This window comes from Saccostrea cucullata, unplaced genomic scaffold (genome assembly GCF_032062105.1).
Source record: "Saccostrea cucullata isolate Sc308-1 unplaced genomic scaffold, CSIRO_AGI_Scuc_v1 ctg308, whole genome shotgun sequence".
In the NCBI taxonomy this organism is placed as follows: domain Eukaryota; kingdom Metazoa; phylum Mollusca; class Bivalvia; order Ostreida; family Ostreidae; genus Saccostrea; species Saccostrea cuccullata.
Window position 1 is genome coordinate 396,362 of NW_026930989.1, and position 17,251 is coordinate 413,612.

The window sequence follows — 17,251 nt, forward strand, 5'->3', positions numbered from 1 at the left end:
AATCATAGCTTCGTTTTTAAATTTAATTAAAAACAAGGCTTTAACAAGATTTGTAGATCTTTTTTTTAAATCGGGCTTGGCCTTTCAATTTTCTCTCGTCTTAGCAACCATTCAACAATTTTACGTAACATCCGGGAAAAAAAACACAAAACACAATCATGGCTAAAGCTGCAGCAGCTTCAAAAGAAAAGGATCCTGTAAATTTTGTGCACCAAAATGCTATTTTGTGTGAAACAATAACTAAAGAACAACGACATCAAAAATTATACACAAATTATAGTGTTAATCCATTCAAAAAAAGTAAGTAAAAGGAGATCGAAGTTAGATTTTTTTTACCGTAGATAAATTGAGCACTGATATAAACATCTAATAAATAACTGAGTTGCAAAAAAACTGTGAATTGGATTAAGATGAAGACAATATCATTTATCATTTGAGAGAAGAATACATGTTCAATCTATGCAGTGACTGGGTAATTGTGCTAATCATTCTTTGTGAAGTTAATTTTTCCTAAAGATAAGAAAATTGTATTATTTCTAATTTACTTTTGCTTATGAAGTTAATTTTTCCTACATGAGCAAAGAAAAGCATTTATTTCTAATTCACTTGTGCTTATGAAGTTAATTTTTCCTACATGAGTAAAGAAAAGCTTACTCAATACTACTAAATTTACTACTGTTGTAATAAATAGCCAAACTAGAGGTACTGTGAGCAATGAGCTCATAAATGATACCCCCCGCCTCTCATATGATTATAATGGAAGAAGTCCATGTTTTGCTGTGGCCGGAAAACCCAAAATACGTCGGATCAAAAAATAAAATAGGAGGTGCACAATGGCAATATGTAATAAAGATTCTGTGAAAGTTTCATTAAATTTCATTCAGTGGTTAAAGAGGATTTTTTAATGTCCCCAATGTGTAACATTTACAAGATCTACATCGGACATACCAATTACTATATACCCTCCCACTTTTCAAGTGGAGGGAATCAATCTCTCCTGATTTTTAAAGACTTTAAAACATGACTGCATTATCAAATACTATATGACACTAAATTTTAAAGTAATTTTGTCCTCTTTTTAAGTTCATGTGATCACAGGAAAGCCAAATTCCAGGCACGACACAGAGGAGGGTGAAGAGGATGGTAAGTAGCTATTTGCATTACATTTCTTAATCAAATATAAGAATTCAAAACATGAAAATCATTTACAGTTAGTGAATATCTATTCTTGTTTAGTAACATTTTTTAATGTCCCACATGTGTAACATTTATAAGATCTACATCTGTAGTTTAAGATGTCATAGTAAAGTGCTCAAGTGGAATCAATCGATCTCTCTTAATTTTTAAGACTTTAAAACAGGTTTGCCCAATACCAAAGAAGGTTTATCCAATTGACCAGAATTTTTAACATCATTTCATCACATAATATAATTACTGTAAAGTTATACCTGTTCTGACCAACCAAATTATTTTTCGCCCTTTTTATTAAACAATTTTGCCCTGTTTTCCTTTCGAACAGTTCAATTTTCAAAAAGAAATCATGTTGTGTAACCAAGAACCAGTGAAAAAATTCGCCCACCTGTGGGTAGGGCTGGATTACCAAGCCTCTGGTAAGAGAAAAATAATTGACCAGAATTTTTAACATCACTTTCATCAATAATATAATTATTATATTTTCTTTTTTTTATGAAGGTTTAGATTATTTTTTTTGAGAATGAAGTTAAATAGAAACTACAGCATCTTTGTTTCTTTTTCCTTTTTTAATTTGGAAAGGGGAGAGCTGTATAAAAAAAATTGTTTTTAGAAAATTTTTAAATACTAATTTTCACCTTTATAGGTAATATAAATGAGCAATTTATGCATTTTAATTTCAGATTGACTCCGATAGGTCAGATCGCAGGCTTAACTTTTTCAGACAAAATACTCCTATCACAAAATATATGGACGCTGCCTGGAGAGTAAAGGAACAAACAGAGAACATGAACTAGGAAAATGTGTTTTAATTATTTGTCTTAATTCATTTAAATACTGTAATCATTGCAATCTCATTAATTGTTACTGTGTGTTTGAAGTGCATGGCAAAATCAGGACATTCTAAAAATTGTGAATGTGAAGCAGGGGTGCTGAGGCCATGTTTAAATAAAGCTGTTATTTGTTATAAATAATGCAGGTTCTTAATTTAAGTAAGAATGTGCAACACCAATTTTGTGTACAGTCATAATTTTATGGAAATAAAATAACACAAACATTTCTCTAGAATTTATTGAAACATGCATGCATACATACATGTTTAAAAAATTAAAAATTATTTTTTGAAATCTCAAAGCAAAGATAAAATCTAAACTTTGAAGCATTACTTTGTGTTGATCTCCCCCCTCCCCTCCCTCCCCTAAGATTTTATAGTTATGGCTCTTCCACAATAGCTCACAAAGCAATTCAGTCAGAACACTTTCATGAAGTTCACCAGCACCGTTTTTGTAATAAAAACAACAACAGATCACTAAATTATTAAATTTCATTTCCTCTTTTTACTTTTGGCTGAAAGTCTTCGTGATTTGCCAGGTCTCTTGTTTTTATTGCCCTAAAAAAGAAAAATGAAACAGTGGAAAAAATATAATTTCATTATAGACAGGTTATCAATTCATAGTACATGAATATTTATTTCTGTATACCAGTAAATGCTTCAAACATTTCCTATTGGAAATATCTGTGTAATGTACAGTCAAACCGTGTTATCTTACACACGATAAAACCAAGACATCTGAGATATTGATGTTAGAGATACTGAAGTTTAATTGATTGTCAATACACATGTGGCATTTTAAATAACTAAGCCATTGAAAGCCACAGACAATTAAAATATAAATAATGAAACTTGAAATAGCTTATTTTATATTTTAAGTGATAACAAGTGAAAGCAGTTGAATAACAGACCACTTACTGGTTTTGGTTTGCCTGGTTTCTTCTGGTTTATTTTTGGTTTGAATCCAGACATATCAGATGCACTGTTCTTGGTGTTCATTTTAGATCTCTTTTTCTGTCCTCCAAACCCAAATTTCTTGTTTTTAAATTCTCTTTTCTTATTTTGCCTAAATTAAAGTAGTCCAAAATTAAATTCCACATACTGATGAAAAAAATGCAAATTAAAGAAGCAGATACAAAGAGGAATTGTCCCCTTTTTTCAATGGCTTAGTTGGATGAGAGATGTCATTAGCAACACTGATCAAATGTATAAATTCAAGTCAAACATGAAGGTCAAGGTCACGGGAACAAAATATCAACACAAATTCAGAAACATTTTGACACAGGAACTGCACTTGTCAGATTAAAAAGAATTGATATTTTTGACAAATAGGTCAAAATTCAAGGTCAAGGGTCAAAATTCATTGTGCATTTGGAAAGGTCCTGTCACAAGTACTGCACATCTTAAATATGAAAGCCCTATCTCTTCTCAAAGTTTTAAGCAAAGCAAAGATAAAAGTTTTTAAAAGTAGGTCAAATATGAAGGTCAAGGTCAGGTCAAAATATATACTAGTAGTATTTTTGGAAAGGTCTTAACCAGGTAATATACCGGTACATGTATAATATGAAAACCCTTTATCCTCTAATCAAAAAGTTATGAAGAATTTAAAACTGACAGACAGACGAATGAGATTAAATGTCTCCTCACTTGCATGAAAGCAGTGGACAAATTAAGGGGATGAAGGATGTATGGTCACATGAATCAGTTTAATTACGTCATAATCTCTGATAAAATATGTACAAAACAAGATTGAATCCACAGTACTTGTATAATTTTTTAACTGTTTGTTTGAGTTCACCATCTTCTATAAAAATATCTATAAAGATTTAAACTTTATTGCAAATATTATCAAATTAGGGAATAGATTGATCCACTCTTCTGTTTCCCTACACTGCACGTCCAACGAGTCGTTGACGTCATAGTGGATCTCTTAGTACAGTAAGATTATACACGGTAAAACACGGGTAGTAGAATATCCATCTTCGCTAGCCAGGGGTTCTGACATGCTACTCTCCTCATAAATCCTTGGCATGTTATCTTATGGATAGTTGTTTACTTGCGTTTTTCATATCCGAGATTAAAGAGTCAAGAAGTGTCCTGAACGCAAATGTCGTCATTTACAAAAAAAACAATTGCTGATTGGTTGACCGATCGAGAAAAAATCATCCCAACTTCTATGAACACGGTATGCCAATGGTTTATGAAGAGAGTAGCGTATCAGAAACCCTTGGCTAGCGAAGATGTAGAATATCTTAAAAACAGGTCATGATCAGTAGATGATGGGGTATTTAGTGAATTAGAGAACACAAAAAATATTTTTACATGGTTGTTGAAGGAAATATTTTGTAGGTATGTCTCATTTCGCTTATTTCGCAAATGTGTGACGTCATAGTTAGGTTTTCCCGTACTCGAGAAAGGTAAACATGACACGTTTTTCTCAAGCTCATGTGTTGTTTAACTATGCCCTGTGCAATATTGAGCTCAGCTTCACCAATCGATATTTTTACAGCTAATAAATAACATGATGATCTTGCATTTCAATGTAAGTTTTTAAATATTGAATGATAGGATTTTTTGCAAATTAATTTTTTTGCTGTTTAAGTTGTCTAAAAAAAGTATGTAATTTTCCGTCTCCAGATGCGGTGTGCCAAAAGAATATTGCTTTTTCGAATTTTTAACCCTATTAATACTCTGAAATATTTTAAAAGGCACATGTTCACTGACATATTTTTTTATCTATGCTGAAAAAAATCCATTATGAACCGATTAATGGGCCCAGAAACATTGCGAATCAAAACTCCACTTAGACACTGTAGGGTATAGAAGTTGTCACTCAATATCTCAAAAATAAGTCTAGAAATCTATTGATATATCTGCTTTAAGGTACGTGGGACATACTAAATTAGAGATATACAAAATATGAAAAAAAAAGACAGGTATTTTTTTCACAAATTAAAATTATAAAAACAATGTTTCTTGCTAAATATAACATATCCTTTGACATTATAAACATTTTATAAACATTTGCAATGTACAGTACTTTTATCAATTGGTTTCACAAAGGAAAAGCAATGAGGTTGGATGTGGTCATAATTTTTCTCAACTGTTAAAATGCGACACTCAGATATGATTGTTCTCAAGCAAGGTGTATTTGCTTGAAATAAGATATAATATCAGAAAAATATTCAAGAACTGTAACTCTGAACCCCTGTTTTCATCAATTCAATTATCCTTTTAGAACATTTCAAAATATTTTACCTAAGTTTATCTGTGTTTTTCTTGTTTTGCTTGTTTCTTGACTCCCCTGGCAGATTTTCTAAGAAGTCTAATTTGTCTTTCTGTCCCTTACGATATTTCTTAACAGCATCGAGCATTTCTTTCTTCTCCTTCTGTCGTTTCTGAAGAACTTCCACTTGGACCTACGTTTAAATAATATTCAAATAACTAATTATCCAAACAACTATGTAAATCAACTTCTTTCATCCATACACCACAGGCATGCTTTTTTTTCTTAAATTAAGAATAAAACAAATAGACCAACCTTTTTACCATATTTTCTAAGTTCTCTGAGTTTCTTGGCTTTTTCTGATCTTTCCATGGCAGTCTGCTTTTCCAACAACTTTTCTCTCACCTGTACAAATTAAGCACACATAGAAATACAGGTATATTGTACTTATGTCTAAATGACTAAGTAATACACTCATAAATAACACAAATGCATTTTAAATTATATATCATCTTCATGCAGCAAACATTTAAACACACCAAGAGAATTACTACAAAAGACATATAAAGAAAATGACTTGAAATTTTTGAATAAATAGCAATTGCTTTAGATTTATTAAGGCTTGGTACCAAAAACACCATGAAAAAATCTGAGTTTGAGTGTTACAAAGGTTTAACATGACATGGATACAAAAGATGTACATGTACAAAGTGGTAACAGGAAAAGACATGCATAACAACATTCAGAAATATTTACCATGATTAAATTATATATATGTGTATAAAAAATTCTTTATTAAAAAGGCTTTAATTGCAAAAAATTCATATGTAATTTGATTAAATTTATTAAGGCATTGGTACCTGAATTAAAAACACCGTGAAAAAAATTTTGGTTTTGAAGTAATTTTTCCTCTCTTACAAAGGTTCAACAATGATATGGTCTTCAATCAAAATGAAAAAGACAAATCAGAGACATAATTTTTGGCCCTGATAACGATTCCTATCCATATATATGTACAAAGTGGTACCAGGAAGAAGCCTTTGCTAAGGTCCTGGTCAAAGGTTAAGGTCCATGTATCTACATACAATGTTATCATACTGACTTCTTCTCTGGTATTAATCCTATTATAAGTATTTTATTATTAATCCTTCATGACATTGTACATTTTCCTTCAAAGTTCTTATACACAAAAATTCATCTTATAATATGCAATTTCTTCTCAAGTCTGCCTACACTTTCTAAAACTTTTGAAAAGGGATGTGTGTTTGACATAGCTAATGATCTAACAAATATCATTCCTTCAGACTTTACAGTTTATAAAGTAAAACAAATTCCTTTACAATAAAATTTGTGAAATGTTTCAATTTTCAAAGTTAACAAAATTCTTACTCTTTTCATGTGATCATCAGACTTTGCCATTTGTGCAAAGTAGTCCTCTGGTCTTTTAGTGGGCAAATTCATACTGTGAAGTCTGGGTATTGCCTCTAAAACTGTGGCTTGTGCTTGACAGTAGCTGTAAAACAAACAAAAAAAAATCAATTACAATCTAAGAAATATATGTTAGGATAATAATACCCGGTAAATAGATTTACCTGCTGTTTTTTTTTTTTTTGGAAGTTTCTCATGAGACTGCAGTTGTTCTGGTTTATTCAGAATGTAGATAGTGTGCAGCTTAACTTTTTGAATTTTCAATGAAAAGTAGCATATGTTATAAGGAAAAAGTTGAAATGGGCAGCTAATTCATTTCAGCCTGTATTGATTGAAACAAGCCATCGAAGTTGGGGCAAGAAAACCTGAGTCAGTTTGTGTGACACTGGGCTGAGATGTTTTAGGGACACAAGACAAAATTTTTAGTCCCTATGACATCTCGCTGAGATTAGTTTAATTCTAAACTGATCAGCAACAATACAGGAAATATTATAGTCAAATCTATGTTGACCTACAATCGCAGTTCGCGTTTGAAGTCGTCGTGGACGTCTGTTTCACTCTGACTGATGAGGTCTTTGTGGCCTGTGGCTGGTTTGCTGGTCACATCTAAACGTTCCACCCATGGGAGATTTTTCTTTATTGCTGACAACTTTTGCTTCAATCCTGCCTACAAAATCATAGATAAATTAGGATTCAGAAGTTACCATCAGATAATCTAGGCACATTTTACGCTTACACTCAAGTTTTAATTAATACAGTAAAACACACTTATTGCAAGTATGCTTATAATGAATTGATGCTTATAGTGAAGTGATTTTCATTAGCCATGGGGCTAAAATATACTGTGCTAATAGATATAACAAATTATATTTATAACAAAGCTAAACCACTCTTCCGTGGCATTTTGTTACAATTTTGTTATACTGTACAAAGAATACAATTAAGACAAATGATTAATCAAGACCAGAGTTATCCAGATTGATGTTATTTCTACATAGGTATTTAATTCAGCTCCAAATGCATGAAATCTTTACTTTGTTTACTTTTAGAGTAAAAATAATCAATATTATAGTCATATCTTCATGTATACATGGATAACATTACTTATTCAGGTTCAATCAAGGGTGTTCAGGGATTTATCCCGGGTTTTATTCCATAAACCCTGAGGATGAAGTAAAGGTGTGGTTTGCTGCCCAAAACAACTTGACTTTTACAATCCACATGAGGGAAAAAGGTTTTGTTTCATTTCCAGTGGATATCAATATGTTGAATGGTGGTTCAGATTTTATTAAATGACACATCAAAGATTCCATCTAAAATGGCACCTTCATTGCACTGCACCGTTTTTCGGCACTGCTCTTTATCAGGCCTTGTGTCAAGTTCTGTGACATCATAGTTGAAAGGCTGTGAAAAATCATATCTACACAAGTATGAGAATATTAAATCCACACCTTTTTAAACTGGACTAGATTTTCTACTTACTACATTATTCACAATCTTTGATTCTGCAGGCAGTTCAAGATTTAATCCTGGTTTCAGCTTTCCAGCCGCAAATGCCTCTTGCAACTAAAAGCAAAATTAAAGTAATATACATTCGAATTTAGCATAGAAATATGTTTTATATACACCTTATTTTCATTGACCAATTTTAAAAGAAATTCTATCTATCTCTCTCAACGTTTTCAGAATTGCATCAGTTTCCATATCAAATAAGTTGATTTACTATGAAATTTTACTGTCAGATTGACAAATTGAGAAATTCCGTGGTCAGAAGAAACAGTCAAGACATTTGAATACTAAATAGATCAAATGTAAACATGAAAGTTTGTTGTAATTTTTTTTTCAAGAAAATACTTTCACGCTACATTTGGATGTCATATGAAAAACCCATTGACAAACCTCTTCATCTGAATCAGGACTTTCCATTCCAGAAAATGATTCTTCTGAATCCATAGCTTTGATACCAGTTCTAGACGTTTTTGTAGACCTAACTAATTTTCTTAAAATACTAAATTCACGTGTTGGTGTAAACACAAACGTCCAAGTGACATCGATGGAATAGTAAATGATAAAGCCTTTCACCGACAGATTTCAACATTCCGAAATATAATTTGTTGCGTTATCACACAACATAATAATAATATGGTATTATAGTGACAAATTTGCTTCATGGCATCATTGGATGATGGGGATACCAACTTGTTTAAATGAAGGGCCATGATGTCTCAATAGACAGAATATAAACGGATTACGGAATATAAGAACACTTTAATAATTACATTGTAATTTACAGTACATGTACGAGTAAATGAGGATTTTACTAGAAATATGAAGAACAGAACGGGTGATGATGTCAGTGTGCAAGCATCTCTATAAGTTGATATTTTATTCGTGTACATTTTACATACTAACTCTGGCCCAGCTAAGAAAGATCCCTTTTGTGATTTTGAGGTCAAAAGGTCAAGGTCATGAATTCTGTTTTAACACCCTCGCTAGAACTGCGCGATATCTCAAGAAGTCTTTTTGGTTTTTGCAGTAAACATTTTTTCCACAACTTAGCTGCAGGAAAAAAAATATATATATACTGACAAACCGCAGGGCTACATTGCCACAAATTGAAAAAAAGTATATATTTATTGGGCACAAAAAGTGCACTTTTTCTCGATTTATTTCATCATGTTTTTAAAACTGTCATCTCAAAATATTACTAAGCGTATGTTCCTAACATATTCTTTTACTGATTCCTCAGCAAAATATTCCTCAGTTTTAACTGTTGTTGATAGCCATCTTAGATCAGAAACTGAGGCTATCAAAATTTCGCCAACTGATACTGCTATTTTGGTTTGCAAGATAATTCTGTCCAACACGCTTCGTGCAGAATCCACTGCAGATGTCAACTACGAGAGTACTTAAGGTCAGACGACAGGTTCCTTATATATATGTTTTGTATCTTTTGATATAATATAACACAAATATTCATATTAGACTTTTTCTTTTGATTTCTACATTGTTTTCAAAATGCTTTTAAATATTAGCACACTAAAAAGTGATATTTTTTTTAGGGTTAATCGAAATTAGGTTTTTTGCAATTGCTGTTAGCATTTGGAAGAAATGATATAGATTTTGTGCGCAATAAATATATGTTGTAGGTTTTTTTTTTTCAATAGATGGCACTGTAGCTCTCTGGTCTTCGGGGAGCTATAGTTCTGCAGCTAACCACAACTTCCTATTGCCTAAAGAAGACCCATTGATTTGAGATCAAAAGGTCAAATTTATGGAACGCCAAATTAACATATATTCAAATATTTGTACCTATCTTCAAATAATTGCACCTATCTTCAAATAATTGTACCTATCTTCAAATGAATTGAAGATAGGTACAATTGAATTAAAGATAGGTTGAGATCAAAAGGTCAAAGGTCAATAGGTATAAATAACATTTATACATTGAATTATACCTATCTTTAATAGAATTTTCTTCAATTCAATTAAAGTCAAACTTTTTCATTTGAAGATAGGTATAATTGATTTAAAAGTACAATTCATTTGAAGATAGGTTCAATTGACATATCCACAAAGGATTTGAATTTCAATTATTATATAGTTGCTAAATGACATCCTTGGAGACAATACTGAGTATGGAGGGAAACGCACATAACCTACAGAGCGACGACAACAAGGATGAAAGGAAAAATAATCATAAAGGTGAATTCAAAATGTCCAAAAACCATCATATACTTATACAAATACACATATATATCATATAGGTATATTTTGTATTGGAGCGAGATGAAGATTCGATAAACTTTCGAGCCAGCTGTGACGCATAGGAAATGACGTATAATAAAGGGAGTAGTTGTTATTGCCAATATCGTAGTAATTAAAAAGATCCAATTCAATTGTACCTATCTTTAAAGAATCTTCAATTCATTGCATTTGTATATCTTCGCAAGACTATTTCATTTGAAGATAATTTTACTGAGACTTTTTAAAGTTTTAGGTACAATTATTTAAATCTATTTGAATATATGTTAATACATTGTTCAATTAGCACATTGTACCTACCTTTTCACAGAAAACTAAAAGGTTGGCAAGAATTTATTTATATACGCATTCTTTTCAACCTAGCAAATTTCCATTCTTAATTTCAGAAATTTTAAATCTTTTGTATTGAAGTACATTGTATCTTAGTGTACCTACCACACAAGGAAACTAAAATGGTAGAACGCATTCTTTTTAACCTAGCAAATTTCCAAATTTCAGAAATTCAGACATGTTGCAAAACAAGGGTGGACAAAATAACGCGAATGCCTTCAGAAAATTGTTTATTCACTGATCTTATACACATGATAAAACTAAATAAATTGTAATTAATACCAGTGAATTCTTTACTCTTCGGAAATGGAAACATTTGTCAATAGTAAACAGGAGTAAATTGCTGGAAAAAAGTCCTAAGGGATTCATCAAACCCCGATATTCATTATGAGCCTGATAATTGATTTTAACAGACTGTTTGTCAGTTTGCCGTGTAAATGGGCATTATCAAACCCCATATGCTCGACAACAAAACCCCAAGCCGCTATTTATCAACACAAGGTCGGAAGGGGTGACGGCCATGTTCCGCTAGAAAGCGACGGGTAATCATTTGCTAAACAGTAGGTAACAGATAAGTATAAGTGAGGTAATACTGCTTATTATTGTCAGAAACAATCATGAATGTCATTTATACTATTGAGACTGGAAGGAGTTATTCTTGGATTTTTTGTGTATGTTGTAAACGGTTGGTATTTTTTTAATTAAAAAAAGAGAGAAAAAAGAAACTTTTTATTGCTTTCTTTTTAACAAGAAATTATGCTTGCATGATGGAACCAAAATAGCATTTAATGGACTTCAAAAACAGTCTATCATATTTGGAACTGATCGACTAGATTTGATAACTGATGATGTTTATAGTGCCGTGTTCTTTAAGTGCACTATCATAATGCATTAATGTTCAATGTTCGATGTACATAGCTTTTAAATGTTTTTCACTTCCTTGATTCTAAATTTGAAGTGAAGTGCACAGAGACATTTGATCGGAATGGAGAGCAGCACAGTCCCTCTCCGCCACACAGAGTTACAGGGGAACGTCAAGTTGCCCAGGCGATTTACGACGCCCGGAAGTTGTGACGACTCGACGGATCGCTTGGAGGATTTAGCCCAGGCCATGAGTTGGGTTCGACAAGAGCTAGTGAGTATAATACGGTCCCATGGATGAGCATGTCTGTCACAACCTTTTGATGTTGCATGTTGTGTAAACGGACATGGCACTGCATTCCGTTTTCTTTTTGCTGGAACAGAGCCTGCGATATACCGCTGTTATTTTATTAAACGTGGATTGTCACTGACACATTCCAAGCAAAATCCGGGAATATGATTGAAGAAAATGCATTTGATTTTTTTTTATATTAGCGTTTCTTCGGCAAATATGCTTCCCTGGAGCAAAAGAGCTTAAGCAAGACTTAACTTAGTGATGTTGCAAAGCCTATAACATCCTTTACTAGAAAGTTAATAAACCTTGTATAAAGAACGTATGTTGTAAAGTGCCCAAAAAAAAAATGAAAACACACATCACATATCCAAACTTTTATCTCAAGATAAATTCAACTGGTAAGGGAAAAGATCGAAATAAAATAAATATTTCTTTGAATTATTAATGTTATCCATTGCATTGCAATGTGAATTGAATCGTTGATATCACTAATTTGCTGACGTGAAGAGCACAATAATTGAGTTGTTGCTTTCTTCAAATTATTTTGATTTATTGATATCAACGATTGAATTTATGCTCGTATTAAATTAAATTGAAGAGAGCAATAATAAAATTAATGTAAGCAATAACTGATGTACGTGAAAATTACTTTCTTCAATTGAATTATTGACCTCAATTTAACTATTCAGTAAGCGAATTCAAAACCGAATTGACTTCTAAAAAATGTTGTAAAATGATAAAAGATAATACGTATCTTCAATTTTATTAACAGATCAATAAATCATTTGTACCAAGGTCTTAATTGATGTTTTCGAACGATAATTCCATCACATTGTTAAATGAAACCGTTGATAAGCAATAAATTGAATTGATGTGCACGTCAAATCAAATTGATGAGAACAGTGACTAATTTGATGCATATCGCTGTTTATTTTGGATTAGCAACATTGTTCAAACTTTCCCGTTTGTTAATGCTTTGGATTAAGCTTGTGTCTCTTTTTGCTCATACATCTTCCAAATATTTTTCGAACTAAATAGTTGGGAGTTATTATTTTTCTTAGTATGTCATTTATACGATGGAGATTGGGTCATTAAAGTGATGCATTGCGCGTTTCTATAGAGATGTCAGCAATTTATAAAGGATTTTGTCGAAGTACACAATATTGTACCAAAGGCCCTGTAACGACCGAAATAATTCATCTTGATTGGTCGTGGCATTCTTAATTGATTTGAAATTACAATTCGTTGTTGCTAAGCTCACAAAGATTTTGTGCATTTAAATATGCACTTACAAATGCATGGAAATGACTAAATCGTTATTATATGATTTGAACATATTTTAAATTAAAACACATAAATGGATGCAGATAAACTATATAAGCCCTCTCCATAGGTACAAGGTTAATTAATAACTAGGTTTATATATGACCAATAAGTTATATATAACTGACAAATTTGCATGGATTACAAACCGAAAAATACATGAGTGAAGAGTTAACGAAAAAAAACAACAACAAATGAATACCGGTTTATAAATGTGGAAATGAAATGAAAAAAAAAGAATCGAAAAAATGAGACCTACAGCATTTTATAAACATACAGTGAATGTGTATTTAATTTCATAAACTGAATAAATAGTTAACATTTATGAAACCTTTTGGTTTGTGATATATAAACAATCAAATAATTTCATATTTTTTGCATAAGAAATACTAGTTTCACCAAATAATAAAAGATTTAGGGAAATGAATAGATTTTGAGTTGATATACAATCAGTGTTTCTTTCACAACATAACATGGGCATTCAAAGAAAAAATATATGCATTTTCCATATGAATATCACAATTTTCACATTTTGAGCTATCACTTATATAATAACAGTAAATCACCATTTAAACTATAGCATTATTTCTTACTGACAATGAGTAATATTTTGTATTTCCATGATTAAAAAGCTTATTGGGTGTTTTGCAATCGCAAATGATTGTTTTCGATGTTTTAATTTAATAGTGGGAAATTACGGTTGTGAAAGATATATTTTCGCGTTAACTATGGTTTACAGATTTTGTAAAATATATTAATTTATGTACTTTCCTTCTGTCAGATAACTATAGTTTACAATTCATCATATAAAAACTATAGTTTACAACCAATAAACCTAGTTTATGAACTGTGAAACTATGTTTTGCAACATTTTTGTGGATTTGGCTAATAAATGCAGATATATATATATATGTATTTACCTATGCATTGGTAACAACATGCTTATTTAGCCATTGATATCCGTCTTAACAGTTCTGTAATACACACAGGTACTTGGATCTTGGTTTAAAATATGTATAATGTACCTTTTTGATATGTTTTTTACATATCAATAAGGTACATTATACATATTTATAAACCAAGTTGAAGACCCAAGTACCTGTGATAATACGCAATGGTTCTGCTATCTAGCCGAAATAAAATGCAACGTATTAATTGCCAAAAAAAAAAATTAACCCAAAAGTTGTAGATGTCTCGATGAAACACTCAGATTTTGTGTTTTGCACGTTAACATGCAATTTTCTTTAACTGTTTGAATTTAGAGCACAAAATAAACTTTGTTTTTCATTTCAGATACAGTTACGCCAGCATGATATTCTCTTAAAGAGACAGTTTTGTGACATACAAGACACAATACGTTCATTGCGTAAAACACGAGTTCCACGTCATGAGATTATGTCATCTACCTCAAGTCTTCATTCTACTGCTAGCAGTGTGGATATTACGATGGAAAATTACGGAGTAAGGACGGCTACTAGCGCCACCTTACTTCAGGAAAGTGAAGACTCTGTGGACGAAGCATTTCCTTTCAGTCGACCACGTACGTCGTCCATGAAAACTATACGTGATCTTGCCGCGCTTGCGCGGAGAAGAGGAAGTAAAGAGATGATATGATGTCAAATACAATGTTTTATGATGTACCTGTGATTAATATTGTGATTCTAAGAGGGAATATGGTCAGATGGTAAATGTGACCCCGAATGTATATCATGCATGTTATACACTACGGATACATGTAGATCTCAACTGTCTTGACGCATTGAAAATTTTGCTATGGGTCACTTTAAAATGTCAAAATGTGTATTTTTTTAAAAAATATTCAGCTCTATGTGTCCCCTGACTTTATTATGTAAATAAGAATGACATTAGATTATAAATGTGCAAACTGCCAAACACTTCCATTTTTTCATCTTTTATAGGTCTCAACTTTTTTGTGCCCCGATTTCGCATTTCTAATCAGAAAAATAATGTAAATATAAGAAATGAAATTTAATTTTTTGAAAATTCATGAGGTACTTGAACTGAAATATGCCGGCATGAAGCGTCGTAGTTCATGTCCTCATGAATCTGCAAAAATTAAATTCATTTCTTTAATATCTGAAACATATTCCCGATTATTGCTTAAAATGATTCCCGAAATCAGGCCAAATGGTAACAATATTATCTGGTGAAAATGACATTTTGTCCGTGAAAACGTTAAATTATCTCATAAATAAAGCCTTATCCTGTGAAAACGAGAGAGTATCCCGTGAGAACGATTTATTTTCTCGTTTTCACGTGATATTATCTCGTAAAAAAGACGTATTTTCTTGTGACAACGACATAATTATTATTTTCTCGTGAAAACGATATAAAATTTATGAAAGACATATTTTCTTGTGAAAATGACAAATTATCTCACAAAACCGAGACCCTCTGTAGTCCAACACAAAATGAGACAATTTTTCGTTTTCACGAAATAATATCTCGTTTTTACGAGATAATTTCTCGTTTTCACGAGATGACTTCTCGTTTTCACGAGAAAATAAGTTATTTTATAAGTATGTCGTTTTAACAAGATAAGGTCGTTCTCACAAGAAAATAATTATGTCGTTTTCACGAGATAATATTTCGTTTTCACAAGATACTATCTCGCTTTCTTGAGATTTTTTTTTTTCAATTTTAAGACATATTTTTTTTGGTATTTGAAAAATCAATTTCGTGTCCCTATTGTCCCACCGTAGGTAGGAGTCCTACCAAAGAAGTTTTGTTTTGAATGACACTCATGCAACTAGTGCATTATCAAACTTTTGGCTACTTTTTTTCCAATGTTTTTTTTTAAACAGACCGACAGGAATTATGAAGAATAAAGGAAATTAAACATATGTCTGTGCTTTTTTTCATTTCATGTATGATGTTATCATCAGCACATAATTTTGAAAGGAGGTACCATTTCAGAACCTGTATCAACTGTTAAAAGTAATATACAAAATAATTTAAATTGATCATTTAAAGGCAGATCCCTCTCATTTATTCATTAATTTTTATACATTGAAATATCTTTAAAAATCATTTAAACCCCTCCTCCTCCAGGTTGAGGGAAAGGGGGGGGGTACTAATATGTGAGATTTTAGAGCAAAAGACTCGCCTTGAACTCAGTGAGAACTGAACACGTTTAGTTGCATGACTAAAAATAGTTTATTTCAATGTTAATCATGAAATTTAATTGGGAATGCATTAACATGCTTGCACAACAATGAAAAGGATACCTTAAAAAAAACAGACAAATGGGCCACATCGCTCACCTGAATAACTTTGAGCATGCAATACTGATTGTGACCCCATCCTAACCCTAGGGGTCATGATTTGGACAATTTAGAATCGCCACTACCCCAAGATGCTTTCACGTACGTTTTAGCCTTTCTGGTCCAATGGTTATAGACAAGATGATTTCAAGTGAGCTTTTCTGATCACATTTTGTCCGTCGTCCGTCCGTCTTGCTGTCTGTCCGTCTGTTAACATTTCACATTTTTGACTTCTTCTCAAGAACCACTGGGCCAATTTTAATCAAACTTGGTACAAAGGATACTTAGGTAAAGGAAATTTAAAATTGTTAATATAAAGGGCCTAGACCCCTCCCAAGGGGAGATAATCAAGAAAATACAAAAATAGGGTGGGGTCATTAAACAACAGGCCCACAGGCCTTATAGGTCACCTGAGTATTGTGTAACAACTTCCAAACAATTAACTTTGGTTCGTTTTTTAAACTAGAGGCCATGAAATTCACCATTCACACTTTTGAAAGAGGCACCATTGCTTATCATAATTATTAACTTGGTATGCTTACTCTATTTACTTAATACCCAGAGGTAGATCAAACCAACAAAGAGAAAATGCACTTCCACTTTATACCCAGTTGTGCACCTCACCCCAAAGGAACCACTGACCCAAGGGCCTCATATTTCAAAATTTTGCAAATTTTATCATAAAATGGTTGATTAATACCAAAGAGCAGATTTAA

At 32.0% G+C, this 17,251-nt stretch overlaps 4 protein-coding genes across 7 annotated transcripts in view; 3 read left to right on the forward strand and 1 right to left on the reverse strand.

Annotated features, from left to right (window-relative positions):
* Positions 1 to 17,251, forward strand: part of LOC134230924 (ubiquitin carboxyl-terminal hydrolase 24-like) — a 151,426-nt gene that overhangs the window by 118,704 nt on the left and 15,471 nt on the right. The gene's annotated exons all lie outside the window — the stretch shown is intronic.
* On the forward strand, positions 90 to 2,252 carry LOC134230923 (protein FAM183B-like). The gene is given in 5 exon segments (XM_062712794.1): positions 90 to 300; positions 1,084 to 1,140; positions 1,518 to 1,587; positions 1,589 to 1,610; positions 1,875 to 2,252. Coding segments are annotated over 5 exon segments (405 nt in total). The 5' UTR covers positions 90 to 158; the 3' UTR covers positions 1,989 to 2,252.
* On the reverse strand, positions 2,375 to 8,721 carry LOC134230922 (probable rRNA-processing protein EBP2). Its single transcript, XM_062712793.1, has 8 exons — positions 8,577 to 8,721; positions 8,160 to 8,243; positions 7,193 to 7,344; positions 6,639 to 6,762; positions 5,565 to 5,654; positions 5,282 to 5,442; positions 2,942 to 3,089; positions 2,375 to 2,581 (listed from the first exon to the last, which is right to left on the reverse strand). Exons 1-8 carry the CDS (start codon positions 8,628 to 8,630, stop codon positions 2,516 to 2,518), a joined length of 879 nt encoding a protein of 292 aa, XP_062568777.1. The 5' UTR covers positions 8,631 to 8,721; the 3' UTR covers positions 2,375 to 2,515.
* LOC134230902 (uncharacterized) lies at positions 11,241 to 16,115 on the forward strand. Of its 4 annotated transcripts, none has more exons than XM_062712769.1 (3): positions 11,241 to 11,314; positions 11,731 to 11,907; positions 14,545 to 16,115. In XM_062712769.1, exons 2-3 carry the CDS (start codon positions 11,758 to 11,760, stop codon positions 14,863 to 14,865), a joined length of 471 nt encoding a protein of 156 aa, XP_062568753.1. In that variant the 5' UTR covers positions 11,241 to 11,314; positions 11,731 to 11,757; the 3' UTR covers positions 14,866 to 16,115. The 4 variants fall into 4 exon arrangements, with proteins under 4 accessions (XP_062568753.1, XP_062568751.1, XP_062568752.1 ...); XM_062712767.1 differs by having other exon boundaries at positions 11,254 to 11,332; XM_062712768.1 differs by lacking the exon at positions 11,241 to 11,314 and adding an exon at positions 11,337 to 11,443.